The sequence below is a fragment of the Mercenaria mercenaria genome, unplaced genomic scaffold, assembly GCF_021730395.1.
Source record: "Mercenaria mercenaria strain notata unplaced genomic scaffold, MADL_Memer_1 contig_642, whole genome shotgun sequence".
NCBI lineage: Eukaryota > Metazoa > Mollusca > Bivalvia > Venerida > Veneridae > Mercenaria > Mercenaria mercenaria.
Genome location: NW_026463529.1, coordinates 50228 through 63981, shown reverse-complemented (window position 1 = coordinate 63981; position 13754 = coordinate 50228). Strand labels below are relative to the sequence as shown.

The 13754-nt window shown below is 34.4% G+C and overlaps 1 protein-coding gene across 1 annotated transcript; it reads left to right on the top strand.

Annotated features, from left to right (window-relative positions):
- The first annotated feature begins 1600 nt into the window (after positions 1 to 1600).
- LOC128554686 (uncharacterized) lies at positions 1601 to 3785 on the top strand. The gene is made up of 2 exons (XM_053535996.1): positions 1601 to 2490; positions 3587 to 3785. Exons 1-2 carry the CDS (start codon positions 2266 to 2268, stop codon positions 3725 to 3727), a joined length of 366 nt encoding a protein of 121 aa, XP_053391971.1. The 5' UTR covers positions 1601 to 2265; the 3' UTR covers positions 3728 to 3785.
- The last annotated feature ends 9969 nt before the right edge of the window (positions 3786 to 13754 follow it).

The following is a 13754-nucleotide window of genomic DNA, read 5'->3' as shown; positions in this document are numbered from 1 at the left end:
TTATGAAACTTGGATTAAATTATAACCTCATCAAGACGATGTGCAGAACTTAAAGAGTCAGCCATGTCGGCTCAAGGTCAAGGTCACAACTCAAGGTCGAAGGTTTGAGCCTTCCATTTTGTGTCCGCTCTGTATCTCCTAAACCCCTTGAAGGATTTTCATCAAACTTGGGTCAAATGATCACCTCATCAAGACGATGTGCAGAATTGATGAATCAGCCATGCCGGCTCAAGGTCAAGGTCACAACTTAGAGTCAAAGGTTTAAACCTTCCATTTTGTGTTCATTCTGTATCTTCTAAACCCCTTGAAGGATTTACATTAAACTTGGTTCAAATGATCACCTCATCAATAACTCATGAGTCAGCCATGTCAACTCAAGGTCAAAGGTTTTAGCTCTGTATCTCTTAAACCCCTTTTAGGATTTTCATGAAACCCAGGAAGCACAGCAACGTTGTGACAATGTTGTTACATTGTTGTGCTGTACGTTGTGACAACGTTAGAAACAACGTTGTGACAACGTAAAAGTGTGGAGTCGTGTCAACGTTGCGACAACGTTGTGGCATAACGTTGTGTTGCGGTCAGATACAACGTTGTGACAACGTAAAAATGTGGAGTCGTATCAACGTTGTGACAACGTTGTTGGTTAACGTTGTGAAACCACCAAAATACAACCTACTTTTGACAGCTCATGTTTAAATAAATAAGCAAAACAAAATTTCAATTACATATTTTAATTCAAGATCTAATTATAAAATTTACTATAATATTCGTTAAGTTCAGAAACAACGAAAGTAATCCCTTAAGCAGTATATGGGAACACTGCACCCCTTGATAATACAATACAGTTTAAAGCATACGTAACAATTATTTAAATCCATCAAATACAAAAAACTTATGTAGTTTAACAATAACGATAATTCAAGTCCAAAATTATAAAAAGATTATGTAGTTTAACGATAACGATAATTCAATTTAATTAAATACAAAAAAGCTTATGTAGTTTAACGATAACAAAATCTAATACAATGACATGCCCACAGGAACAAAGTAAATACGGACTTCATGAGCGGCAAGTTCGGCAAAGGTGAACTAGAAGATGATTTTGAAGAAAAATGCATGTCTCCCCAAATGCATAGTCGTATAGGCAAGAAGTCAATAGGGGAAAGGAGCAAAAGTCAAAGAGACAATGATGGTTGGCTGCAAAAGGGATCATCTACTTGGCATGTCCAATCATCCGACTAAGTTTCAAAATTCATGGCCTAGTGGTTCTTTTAAAAGTTATGAAATGGAAATTGTTTCTCATGTTCAGGTCCAGTGACCCCCAAAATAAATAGGGATCATAAACTCTGCATGTGCAATCATCCTATTAAGTTTTAACATTCTGGGTAAAGTGTTTCTCAAGTTACTGATTGAAAAAAAAACATCTATGTTGTATACCACATAAAAGTGGTCTTGGTTTTTCCATATTTATGGTCAATTATAAAAAAGTTACAATGTAAGTTATTTATAGTAACAACTAAGGGAAGTTAATCTTTACCCCCCCCCCCCCCCCCCACCACCAAAAAAGTTGCAAGTCCACACAAAAATCTTACCAGGTAGAGACAGGTCAAAATACATCTCAGAATTGATGTATCATGCATGTTGCATTACAGAAAAGTGATCTCGATTTTTCCCTACGACTAGTAATGAAAAAGTTGCAATATAAGCTATTTATAGTAACAACAAAGGGAAGTAATTCTAAAGAAGGGACCTGCGCATAACACTCTGTCTCATGATGGTGTACAATTGTGCCAAGTTACATCAAAATCCCTCTATGCATGAAGAAGAAATGCTTCGGACAAAGTTATTCTTGTATCTGAACTTTAGCCTCTAAGTGTGACCTTGACCTTAGACCTAGGGACCTGGTTCTTGCGCATGACACTCCGTCTCGTGGTGGTTAACATTTGTGCCAAGTAATATCAAAATCCCTCCATGCATGAAGAAAAAATGCTCCGAACAGTTTTCATTCTATTCTCGTATCCTTTGGCCTCTAAGTGTGACCTTGACCGTAGACCTAGGGACCAGGAGAGCGTTTCATCAAAGTTCCTAGGACAAAATTTGATCTTAAGTCCTAAATTTGGCCCAAAATGCGTTTCATCAAAATTCCTAAAGTTTTTCCTAAGTGCAAAAACGGTCCTAACTTAGGAGTGCTCCTGGGTTATCCTAAGTGCAAATTATATCCTAAGTCCTGATGCATTGTGGGATGCTGAGTACATCAACACGTCAATGGCAGCGTTAATTGCATTGCTAGACGATAGAAATCGCCGAGCACTCCGTCGGGAGCGCGTATTTAGAGACCACAGCGAGGTGCTAGACACGTTCAGCGACCAAGATTTAATTGCGCGATACAGATTTGATAGGAACTGTATTTTTGAAATTATTGACAAAGTCAGAGGGGATGTTACGTTACCTACAAACAGAGGCGGTCACGTTATACCTCCACGTATTCAGGTTTGTACTGTACCGTTGTAACTTTATGTATCAATATTCTTTCTGCTCTTTACGCTACTTTTTGTTGCATAAACCTGTTTACATGAAAGGAGATTTCCAATGCACCGGTCACAATGACAACAAAGAAGTCGATATTCCAATAGTTTCTTTTTGTTCTGGAACATGTTTTCAATCATTATTTTGTTAACAACAGTAATTGATTGAAGAATTTTTATTATCGACTAAATTTGACTGTCTTGTATTTAATATGATACTGCGAATTGGAAAAAACTACAAACGCTAGTTTGCATGCGTACCAAAGTCAGTTCGTACTGAATAGCTAAAGGAGAAATTTTCTTTTATGAAAAAAAAATATTGGAGAGTGAGGCGCTTTGGATTGCAAAGTTTGTTTCAAGGAGACTGGACTGAAAGACTGAGAGATGTAAACCAATTACATAATATGTTTGATTGAACTGTTTAGTGCCTTGTTACATGTGGCACACAGTTCAATAACCATGTTATGGTTGGTAATTCCAACATGATCTACATGTACCTGGGTCTGGTTAAGAACTAAGGAGAATGTTCGTAAATTGGATTGCATATGGGTAATTCTAGTATAAATGTGTAGTCATAAAGTGATTGGTAGTAACAGGTGAGTGACATATATCTTTAAAATTTTAGCAGTTTCAAACTGGCAGTATGTACATTTAGACTGTTTGTCAAGAACTGTTTGCATAGCTACTGTTACGCACAAGCATTCATAACCTCTTGCCAAAGTACTAGCCTAAAAATTCGGCAGATGTCCAAGCCTTAAAAAACTGTATGAGTGAGTATCCTGCTGACAGGAGGGAGATACTGTACTCACCCACTATCCTGTGCATATATAATCTATATTGTCTTTGTATCCCTTGTTTGTCAATTGGTACGATAGTAAGGTATAACTAGACTATATAGAGGTATAGTCAAGGGAAGCAATATCTATCTTAATCTTACTGAAATAGTTCTCAAAATTATTTGATGTGGGTGTTCATGAGATAGTTTTATACCACATACCTTGCATACCAGAATCAGTGTTTTTTATGATGTAAATTTCAGTAAATGATATCTTGTTATTCAGGTGCTGGTTACCCTGAGATATCTCGCAAAAGGAGATTTTCTGTCTGAAGTTGCTGACATTCATGGCATTTCGAGAAGTTCAGCAAGCCGCATCATCCCAAGGGTGTGCAGATCTATTATTAAAAACTTTCCAGTAAGGTAAACACCATTTTCAAGTTCTAATTATTATTTTTTTTATTCCGAGTTAATACTTGAATTTTTTTATTTTTTTTGCTTAGGCATTTAAGGCCAGTTATAATTAAGAAATAATTTATAGCAAAACAGTGCTTTATCACTATTTATAGTTTTTTATACACGATGGTCGGTTAGGCCTAAAATAAAATATTGTTTGTTTCCCCATCCACGACCGACTCGAAAAAATCGGCGCGACCCGAAAAATTTTATCGCCGAAACCGAAATGAAATTTTTTTTAATTGGTAAAAAAAACCCTGGAAAAAAAAAGCATATTTCGAATTAGTTTGATACAAACCCAAATCTTTAATCTGATCGCATTGGCGAAAGTAAGATTAAAAGCGGGGGGAAAAAAGACCTTGGAGAGAAAAATTTAAAAAATGGCGGGCTTTCATTTGCATCTCCGTAACTAAAAAAATGGAAACCAAACGTTCGCTGATTAACAAAAAAAAAATTTGCATGTTTCGACGAAGTTGACAATGTTACACTGTTAAAACAAGCTGTTGGTGATGAGAAATTGAAACCACAGTAAAAGCAGAAATTTGATATAGCCAGTTAGCGTAAAACGTCCACCACCGAAAAAAGTGAAACCCTTTACTATTGACAATGAAAAACTTTGCAACCAAAAAACCTTATTGTTAACAGGCAAGAGTGAAAAAAAAAATATGTATGTGCTTCACAAGAACACTTGGTCATTTTGCAGAAAGGCTTTCAGTTGAATACCTGTAAATTGGTCCTATTTGTTTTTAAGTGTGGTATTCTCCTTGCAGTTACCCTACAATTTAAAAAAAAATATTTTCCCTACCTACCTACCCATACTTCACCTGCTTGGGTCGGGATGGGGAAAAAAGAAATTTTAATTTTGGGCCTTTTATACATCGGGCGAAAATAATTTCACGAGCGTTATAAAACTCGTTCTAAAGTTCTTTATAAGTGGGCGATAGTTTGTGCTGTATAACTTTTAGTACAAGAAAAAGGCATCCTTATCAAGGCCTGGTGGTTCTTTTTTGGGATAAGTCCCAGGGGCACAGATAACATTTGACCCGCGCCATGAGAAAACCAACAGATGGATATTAAATACGCTAGACGCAGAAACAACTAAAGATCCACGATTTCGTTAGATTTTTTATGCGCGACTTGGAAAAATTTTTTTTACATGTTTAAGCCAAATCCGTGCCATAAAAAAACCCAACAAGTGCAATTGCGACCACATGGATCCCCCAGCCTGGCACTGCGCAACTATCGGGATCTTGCTGTTTGCAACGTTGGTCTAATTTCGATAATTTTGAAAGCGAACAGAAATACCTGACCAACTGCGCAGATGGCCCCTCATTTGTTTTAAACATGAAATAAAAATGTATCAAGGTTGCGCATAAAAGAGACAACCTGAAACCACGGGCCCTTTTAGTTCGTTTTCCCGTCTGCCTTATTTATATATGCCATCGAGGGAAAGCGACTTGACATATCACTATCGTGGCATCACACGAATGTAAACCCATCACGATAACCTCCAAAATCTATTTTTTGATCAGTATCACGGGCAATAAACCCAAGTTTTTTTCGTCGATAGACTATATCAGGAAATCAGTTAACAATTTTATGTCAAATTCCCTCCCTTTATTTCAAATTAAAATGGTATACTCCGTAACTAATGAGAACGATCTGAAATTTCATTTATGTCAATGTGGATTTGGACAATCGTAAAGGGGACATATTGAGGGAAAATTTATACGGGTTATCTCCCTTTTTTTTTTTAACTAAAAATGTACACCTAACAGTTCAAATGAAACGACATATCATTTTGAGCGATAGTAATAGGTGAGCGTTCGGGGCCTTCATAGCCCTCTTTTTTTTTTCATGTTATCGGGGACAAGCATGAGTCTTGTTCATGTGGGTTAAAAAACTTTTTCACCAAATCAAGTCAGAGAAAATACTTTTTTTAAACTCAAGGTCACAAATTTGGGGGCCAAATTTTAAGAAAAGTGGTCAAATATTTATTTCAGAATCACCGGTCAAAAATGTTTACACTGTTACGGTGTTTTTCAGGGGAAACCCCAGGGCCCAAACCCCATTGTTTCAGGATAATTCAGTAATTTAAAAAAATTATCAATACAATTTCTTTTTGGTACAATTATAATCTGTAATTTTTTTATGGAAATTTTTTTTAAATAATTACCTAAAATTTCCCCAAAAAAGTCTTCATTCAGCTTTTAAAAAGTTTGTCAAGGACATTCAGGTTAAATTTAGACTTTTTAAAAAGATTGATTTCTTTTTAGGAAACCCAACAGACCCACAGGCAAAAAAATATAAGATAATTCTACGAATCGCTTTTTTTTCCGAAATGGATGGGGTGCATTGAGGGGATTTGTTGGGCATACAGACCCTTACCAGATGAGGCGTCCTACTCTGCAGAAAGGGTTTCCATGCCCTAATGTCCAAGATGGGGATGCAGAGATAAGTTGGTTACACATTTGAAAACTTAAACACGTTCTTGTCTATAAAAGAAAGGGGATTTTAGAACGCACCTTTTAAATGCAAAAATAAAAATTTAATAGATCCTCTATTACATAATTTACGTTTTGCGTTTTTTGTGGTTTTTAATTTTTTTTCCCCCATTAAATTTTTACACCAAAATAATTAAAGGTTCGTCACAGAGACAAAAAAAAGAATATTTAATGATTTTTCATATTGATTTTTTTAACATGGAATAAAAAAAAAAATGCGGGGTTCTACCGAGCTTTTTATTTTTTTTATTCACTTTTTAAATAACTTCTGGGGAAAAATCACAAAATGTAATTTTTTTTATCCTTCAGCTTTCCAATAGATACATAAAAAATTGATTTCTTTCGCAAAAATAACAAGTCAATTTCAGAAAAATACAAAAAATGTGTCGACGTCAAAGCTTTTTACACTAGTGTTTACATTTTTAGCTCACCTGCCAATATGGCAATTAATTTTGTGATCACCCTTTTCCGTCGTAGTTTGTGCGTGCGTGCGTAAAAAATTCTTGTTTTTGCCGATAGTGGTTTCATTTTAATTTTATTTTAACCAAACTTGCACACAACTTTATCACCAAAACATCCGTTCCTTTTTTGAACTGGCCAGGTTCCTTAGGGGTTCCAAGGTATGGCCCCTAAAAGGGCCCAAAAATAGCTATTTTGACCTTTCTGAAAATAGCGCTTTATTTATGATTTGTTTTTTTCCCAAAAACTGGCACACGATTTGTATCACCTAAGATTTTGGGTTTCCCTTTTCTTGAACTGACCAGATTCCTTTGGGGGTTCCAGAGTTATGGTCCTAAAAGGGGCCAGAATACTCTTAAGCCCTTGTCTGCACAATACAGCTTCTTTTATGATTTGATTTTAACCAACTTGCCTAACTTGTATCACATAAGATTTTTGGTTTTTTTCTTGAACTGGTTAGATTTTGATGGGTTCCATAGTTATGGCCCCCTGAAAGGGCCGAATTACCCTTTTAAACCTTGCTGCACAATAGAAATTCTTTTATTTTTCAAATTTAATCAAATTTGACAAAATTGTGTTGCCATAAAATCTAGTTCGTTTATTGAACCGGCCCAACCCCATAAGGGGTTCCAGATTAGGGCCCCTGAAAGGTCCAAAATTGGGTATTTTTGGTTTTTTGCAGCCATAGAGCTTCATTTATTGGTTCTTTTTAAACGGGCTTTTATTTAACAAAAAAATCTTTGATTCCATGACAAATCAGACCCACTGTATTTTTTTAATCTGATTACCTCCCCTGATTATAGTCAAAGGGATTTAATCTTAATACCTATGGGACTTATTTGAAATTTCATTATTTCATTTTGGGACTGACCAAATCGGGGTAGTAACCGGGGATGATTTCATTAAAATTACCTCCCTTTTTTCAAATTAAAAGGGGTTATCTCCGTAACTAATGAAATATAATCGAAATTTCATTTTGGTTAAAGATTTTTTTGGGAAATCCTTTTTTTGTTCACTTTCAACAGTTTTCTTTTTAATTACTTCCTTTTACGTTACCATAAAACTTATTTTTTTTTTTTTTATTATTGGCCGTGGGGAAAAAACCGAGCCCACTTTTCTGTGGTAAAATGGATGGCCTCCAATTTTTGGGTTTTTTTTGACTATCTGCACCTTGTAAGATTTTTTTTTTTTTTTGGGTTAAATTTCTTTCCCTTTTGTTGTTCCTGCCCTTTGGGACTTAGAATTTTTTCTGAGGACCTTTTTGTCCCAAGTGCATTGAAAAGGTTGGCGTATGGGCCATCAGGCCCTTGTTAAATGAGGGTTTTATTACACCTCGCGGTGTCAAACAGTGAAATATTTTTTTAAAATAAATTTTTTTTATTTTCAGATTCATAAAGTTGTTTCAGGTGGCCAGGATCGCCCACGACCGTTTTTTTTAAACAAACTCTAACACTCAAATGATTGAACAAAGAAACAAGGGGCTGCTCTTGGTGACATGTTATGCAAAAAAGGGGGATGACACCCTTTATTCCATGAACTGCTCTTGCTAGAATTGTGCCCATCTTTGTCTGTTGGCGTCCCTTTTGTCGAAAAAATCCTTGTTAACACGATAGAGCCCAAATTTTGTTTTTGATTTTTAGCTCGACATTTGAAGAATAAGAAGCATCTACCATCACGGTCGGCGTCACACCTTTTTATTTTTGACCACCCACATTTTGACAAACTTTTGGGATAAAGCTTTGAAATTTCAACAATTGTTAACCATCCCAGACTAGTTATACCCAAACACATAACTTCATAAAAGGTTTTTGGCTAATTATGGCCCCTTTGATTTAAACGGGTTAATTTTTTTCGTCCCCTTTGTCTTTTTGACAAATTCTTTTGAATAAAGTTTTGAAATTTTCAGCACTGTTTACCATCACCTATCCAGTTATGGGAAGAGTACATGCTCCACCCGGATTTTGGCGAATTAGGGCCCCCTTTCGTTTAAAAACCCGGGTTAAATTTTTTTCGTCCCATTATATTTTGCAAAACTTGAAATTTCAACACTTGTTTAATCCCCATGCCCAGGTATAGCAAGAGAAAAATAACCCCCCAAAAGGGAATTTTGACGAAATGGCCCCCTTTTTGACTTAAAAATTTGGGTTAAAGTTTTTGTCCCTTTTTTCTATTTTGAAAAAGTCTTGTGAGATTAAGTTTTGAAAACTTTAAACACCTGTTTCCCTCCCTTCCAATTTAGGCAAGAGTCCCTAACTCCATCAAGTTTTTGGGCGAATTAGGGCCCCTTTTGATTTGAAATCTGGGTTAAGTTTTCATACCTTTAATTTTTGTGTAAAGTGTTTGACATAGCTTTGCACACAATTTTTGAAAACGTCAAAGTTGTCTCCATAAAATCACTATTAAAAATGTTTACCTTTTTGGGATGTTTTTACACTGCTAGGGACCTAGATTGTTGGCCCTTTTGTTTTTTAGGTTGAACTTTACCAATAGATGAGATTTTTTCATTGAAAAATTTTAATGCTTTACAATCTTTAACTACGCGAGATCACGACCTTGCCAAAAGAAAACAGGAGTATGTATCATACTAAAAAGAAAAGGTTTTGCCATGAATTAAATTCTATCATGACAAATTGCCTTTAGGACCCCTTTTAAAATACTGATTTGAAATTTCATTAAGCTATAAAATTAAATTAATATACCCACACTTCAAGACTTTTTTTAAGGGTTTTTATGTATTAGGGTAAGAAAAAGTCATATAAAAACTCTTGATTAAAAGTTTATCGTTTTGAACTTGTTAATTCAAAGAATTTGACCCCTTATAAGTTTTAATTAAATTACATCTTCAAAAAAATAAAATTTTTTTTTGAAGTCTGACACTATTTTTGACAAACTTCTATCCCCCAAGCACAGGGACAGGGTTTCATGTTCAAAATTTTGTGTTTAAAAAAATCACAACATGCATATTTCTAATAAAAAGTATAAAATTGCTTACATATGTTTACTTTCAGATTTTGGGCAGATCAGGGGGCCATCTTCATACCAGCCAAAGAAGCTGTACAAAATATTGGGGCTTGCTTCAGCTTACAAAATTTTGCCACTGAAAAGAAAATGCCAGTTCCAAATCATGTGATATGAAAACCATAAAGATGAACAATTTTTGCAATGCGCGCCTGCAAAGAGCCCGGGAAATCGAACCACATTCCCAAAATTTTTGAAGAATTTTTCTTATAATTTAATCTAGCAGAGACTACTGTTTTTTAGCTCGACTGTACAAAAAGCTATCCTCCCGGGGCCCGGCGTTGGCGCTTTCCCATGCCCCCCGCCTTGGTTAAAGTTTTTTTTTTAACACTTTCGCTTTTTAGCTCACCTGACAAAAAAGTGCTAAAGGGTGAGCTTTTGTGATCGCCTTGTGTCCGCCCGTCGTCAACAGTTTGACTGTTAAACTTAGAAGTCACAACTTTGGCCAAATCTTAATGGGACACTTGGCAGAATGTTACCCCTTAAAAACATGGACGAGTTTGTTTGGGGTCATCTTCTCGTTCTACAAAGCTATTGACTTAAAACAATCCCATAACTTCTTTTTTGCAGGCAGTGCTCCTTTTAAATATTTTGAAAAGATTTTTGATATATATCAAATTTTAAATACACAAAGCATTGATTTGAACTTAAAATATTTTTAAACTTTTAACTCTTCACCAAAAGCATCCTAAACTTTTTTTGAATTTTGTGTTTGTCAACAACTCAGCTTTTTTGTGGAAACAATCCCAAAAACCTTAAAATTGTTGGTTTTTTTGTGACAAAGTTTGCCCCTTATTTACTTTGTAAAATTTTTTTTTTTAGGCAATTTTTTTTTGGGAAAAATTGTTCAAAAATTCCCAAAAGATATTACTTAGTTAAATAATCTCTTTTCTTTAACCGGTTATAGAGTCTTTCTCCTTTTAGTGAATCTCGTTCTTAAAAAAATGCCTTTATTGAAACACAAAATTTAACCCATTTTTGTAAAATTGCCAACTAGGGGTGGGTCTTATAATACTCTTTTTTCTTTACAATCACGAAAAGTAATAGTAAAAAATTAAGTCATCTCACTCTACTTTTTTTTTAATTTCATTCTTTTAACTTGTATACAATTTGCAAAAGAAAACAACAACTCACGACTAACAAATCTCTCCTATATAACCCAAAATGTCCTTTACACGGGTAAAATTTAAAGTTGAAAAATTGTTAATTGTGAATTTGCAAAACAAATGCTTTTGTTTGATAGCCCTTGTTTTCCCTTTTTGGGGCCCTTAACTTTTCCTCCTCTATTTCCAGTTTCCTTTCTTAAATTTTTTTAATAGTTTTAAGGGAAAATCTGAAAATTAAATTCAGATACGTTTATTCTGACAAATTTGTTAAAAAAAATCCCTGCATTTAATCATTATGGATAAAGTGTACAATTAGTTGAATAATTTATTTTAGAATTTGCTTTGTTCAAATTCAAAAAATGGCATTCTGTTACATAATTTATAAAGTTCTTCTTTCTAGAAAAAAATTTTAAGAGAAAAAAATATAAAAGGTTTAATGATTTTATCAAAAAAAGATCTCTGGGATCTTGGGGGCCATCTTTGAATTTTTTTCTGTCAATGTACAGAATACATGAGATATAAATGGGTGTTTCTTTTGTTGTTTTGTTAGGCCCAAAATGCAAGGGGATCATAAGGCTCATCACACATCTAGGCCAAAAAAACCATGAATTTGAAATAGTTTCCAGTTTACTGAGGGGAAATTATTTAGTTATCATTTTCCGGGGCCCTTGACGTTTGACAAGTGACTCCATTCTCACTTGAAAAAAATTGGGTTTAAGGGCTAGGGGCTGACTAGTATTGATTTTAAGTAAATTACATTAATGCTACTTTTCAATATTAAACAAAAACTTACGTCCTTTAAGATAAAATATAAAAAATCCCCTCTGATTAGAATTTTCCTTCGTCAATGTCAGTATGGGGGATTTACGGCACTTTTTTGCGTTTCCGTTTTCGATAGTCTGCTTTTTTCTTTCCTCCTCATTCCTTTGAAACAAATGGATTCCTTTCTTTAAAAAAACAATTGTAACATCAAATATTCTAGTAACTTTTCTAATTATACTCTTAAACTATAAAATTGAAAAAAATAGCTGACTCCAAAAACCCCCCCAAAAAACAAGTATTAAATTTTTCTGAAATTTTTGCAAGTATTTTTGTCATCGGCCCCGTAAAAATTTTTTCCAAAAATTCAAAAGTTAAACTTGCCACAATTGAAATTTTGGATTCTAAGACTTTTTTAAAGTTTACAACATTAATTTGTTACTAGATAAGCAATTTTTTATGTTTTAAAGTATCCGTTACATAAAATGGCTGTGCCCTGAAAAACCAAAATTAAAGGTTTTCGACACATAGATATGACCACCGGCATATCCCAAAGTTTGCTAACGGTTTTTCTATTTCAACAGGGTTTTAAAGGGGCAGCATGGATTTGATCGATGTGCAGTTGCGCAGCTGGTTGGGTCCATTCTTTTCGCAAAGCCACTAGTCTTTTCTCATGGGATGGGCCCAATTTTTTCATTGTTCATTTTATTACATGCAAATTTTTCTGGTACTAAGATCTTCAAATTGCGTACATGTGTTACCACACGTCACTAAATCCCCAAAAAAAAAGGTACAAAAAAGTTCCTACGTCATCACATTTTTAAATTATGTATTTAAACATGTACAGTGTTCAACTTTGACAAAAGATAGGGCGGAACTTAATCTATAGTATTCAGGCGTATTGGGCTAAACAAGAAATACTGATTTTGAAACAAAATTTTAATAAAATTTACTATTAAAGCATTCTTGAATTTTACTTTCAATTTTTTTAAAAGTTGAATTTTCTGTTTGGAAGCTGTTGTTAAAATTTTTTGTATTGTAGTGTATATTTATTTTTAGTCCACCACTTTAAATTTCCAAAACAAAATTTTAAATTAAACCATGCCAGAAAAGCCAAATATTGGCTTTTCGACAAACATAAACCAGACCACCTGCCCCCTTTCGCATCTGGGTTTGGATTTTGTTATTCGCAAAAAGCTTCACTAATTGCAACGGCTTTTTAAAAACACAACATGGTCCTGACTAGACTATGCAGAGCACAGGCTCATTGGATCCATCTGGGTTCAAAACCCCTTTTTGGGTTTTTCATGGCGCGGGTCATTAACTTCTTATTTATTATGTATACCCCATTAGTGGGGTGGGAGACTATCGGTTTTCCCCCTTCCCTTTTTTCTGTCACAAAAATTTAAAAAAGTGGTCCAATAAATCCCGACCCAATTCGGTAACCCCCAATCGCCCCAAGCCTTTAGAATTATGGCACTGGATTAATGAAAATCGGGTTTTTTTTTTCTTTTCTGCACTCGAAGAATAGTTCTCATCGGGTCTTCACCAAAAATTTTAAACCCAAAAGTGTTTGACCATCTTCTCGCCCAGGTTGTTAACTAGCCAAAATTTTTTTTATGTATAAGAAAATTTAAACGAGTTTTAAAAACAGTATGATAATTTTTTACATAATATACAGTTTGATTATCATTTTAAAATGTAGTGATTTTCGAAAATTTTGTGATACATAAAAGTCTATGTCTAACATTTAAAAGTGAACCAAATTTTTTAGATTGCGTGGTTTTTTTTTTGTTTCTTCCTATGACAAATTGTTTTGTGTTTAAAGGACCACAGTGGAAATGAAAGATTCCCTGTCTATTTTTTGTGTCGCCTTTTATAAAAATGTAGTTGAAAAGGATCAATTTTTTGTTTTTATATTTTTAATCGTTTAATGTACATGAAAAGTTAACCATGTGTTAACATTCTATGCAGAAATAAATATATCAATCTATCTTATAATCAAAGACCATGTAAATGCAGTTTGTGACTGTTTAAAAAGAATTCTGCTATACAGTGTGTATGTACATTTACTGATACAATGTAAGTGAAAGGTTTTCAAACCCGTGTCTTGGTTTGTTCTTACCCGTTCAACCCCCACTTACCCAACAGC

Excerpts from the sequence above, each read along its gene's own strand:
- LOC128554686 (XM_053535996.1), top strand. The coding sequence starts at position 2,266 with ATGGCAGCGTTAATTGCATTGCTAGACGATAGAAATCGCCGAGCACTC. Across the intron at positions 2,491-3,586 it reads TTATACCTCCACGTATTCAG|GTGCTGGTTACCCTGAGATA; the intron begins GTTTGTACTGTA and ends CTTGTTATTCAG.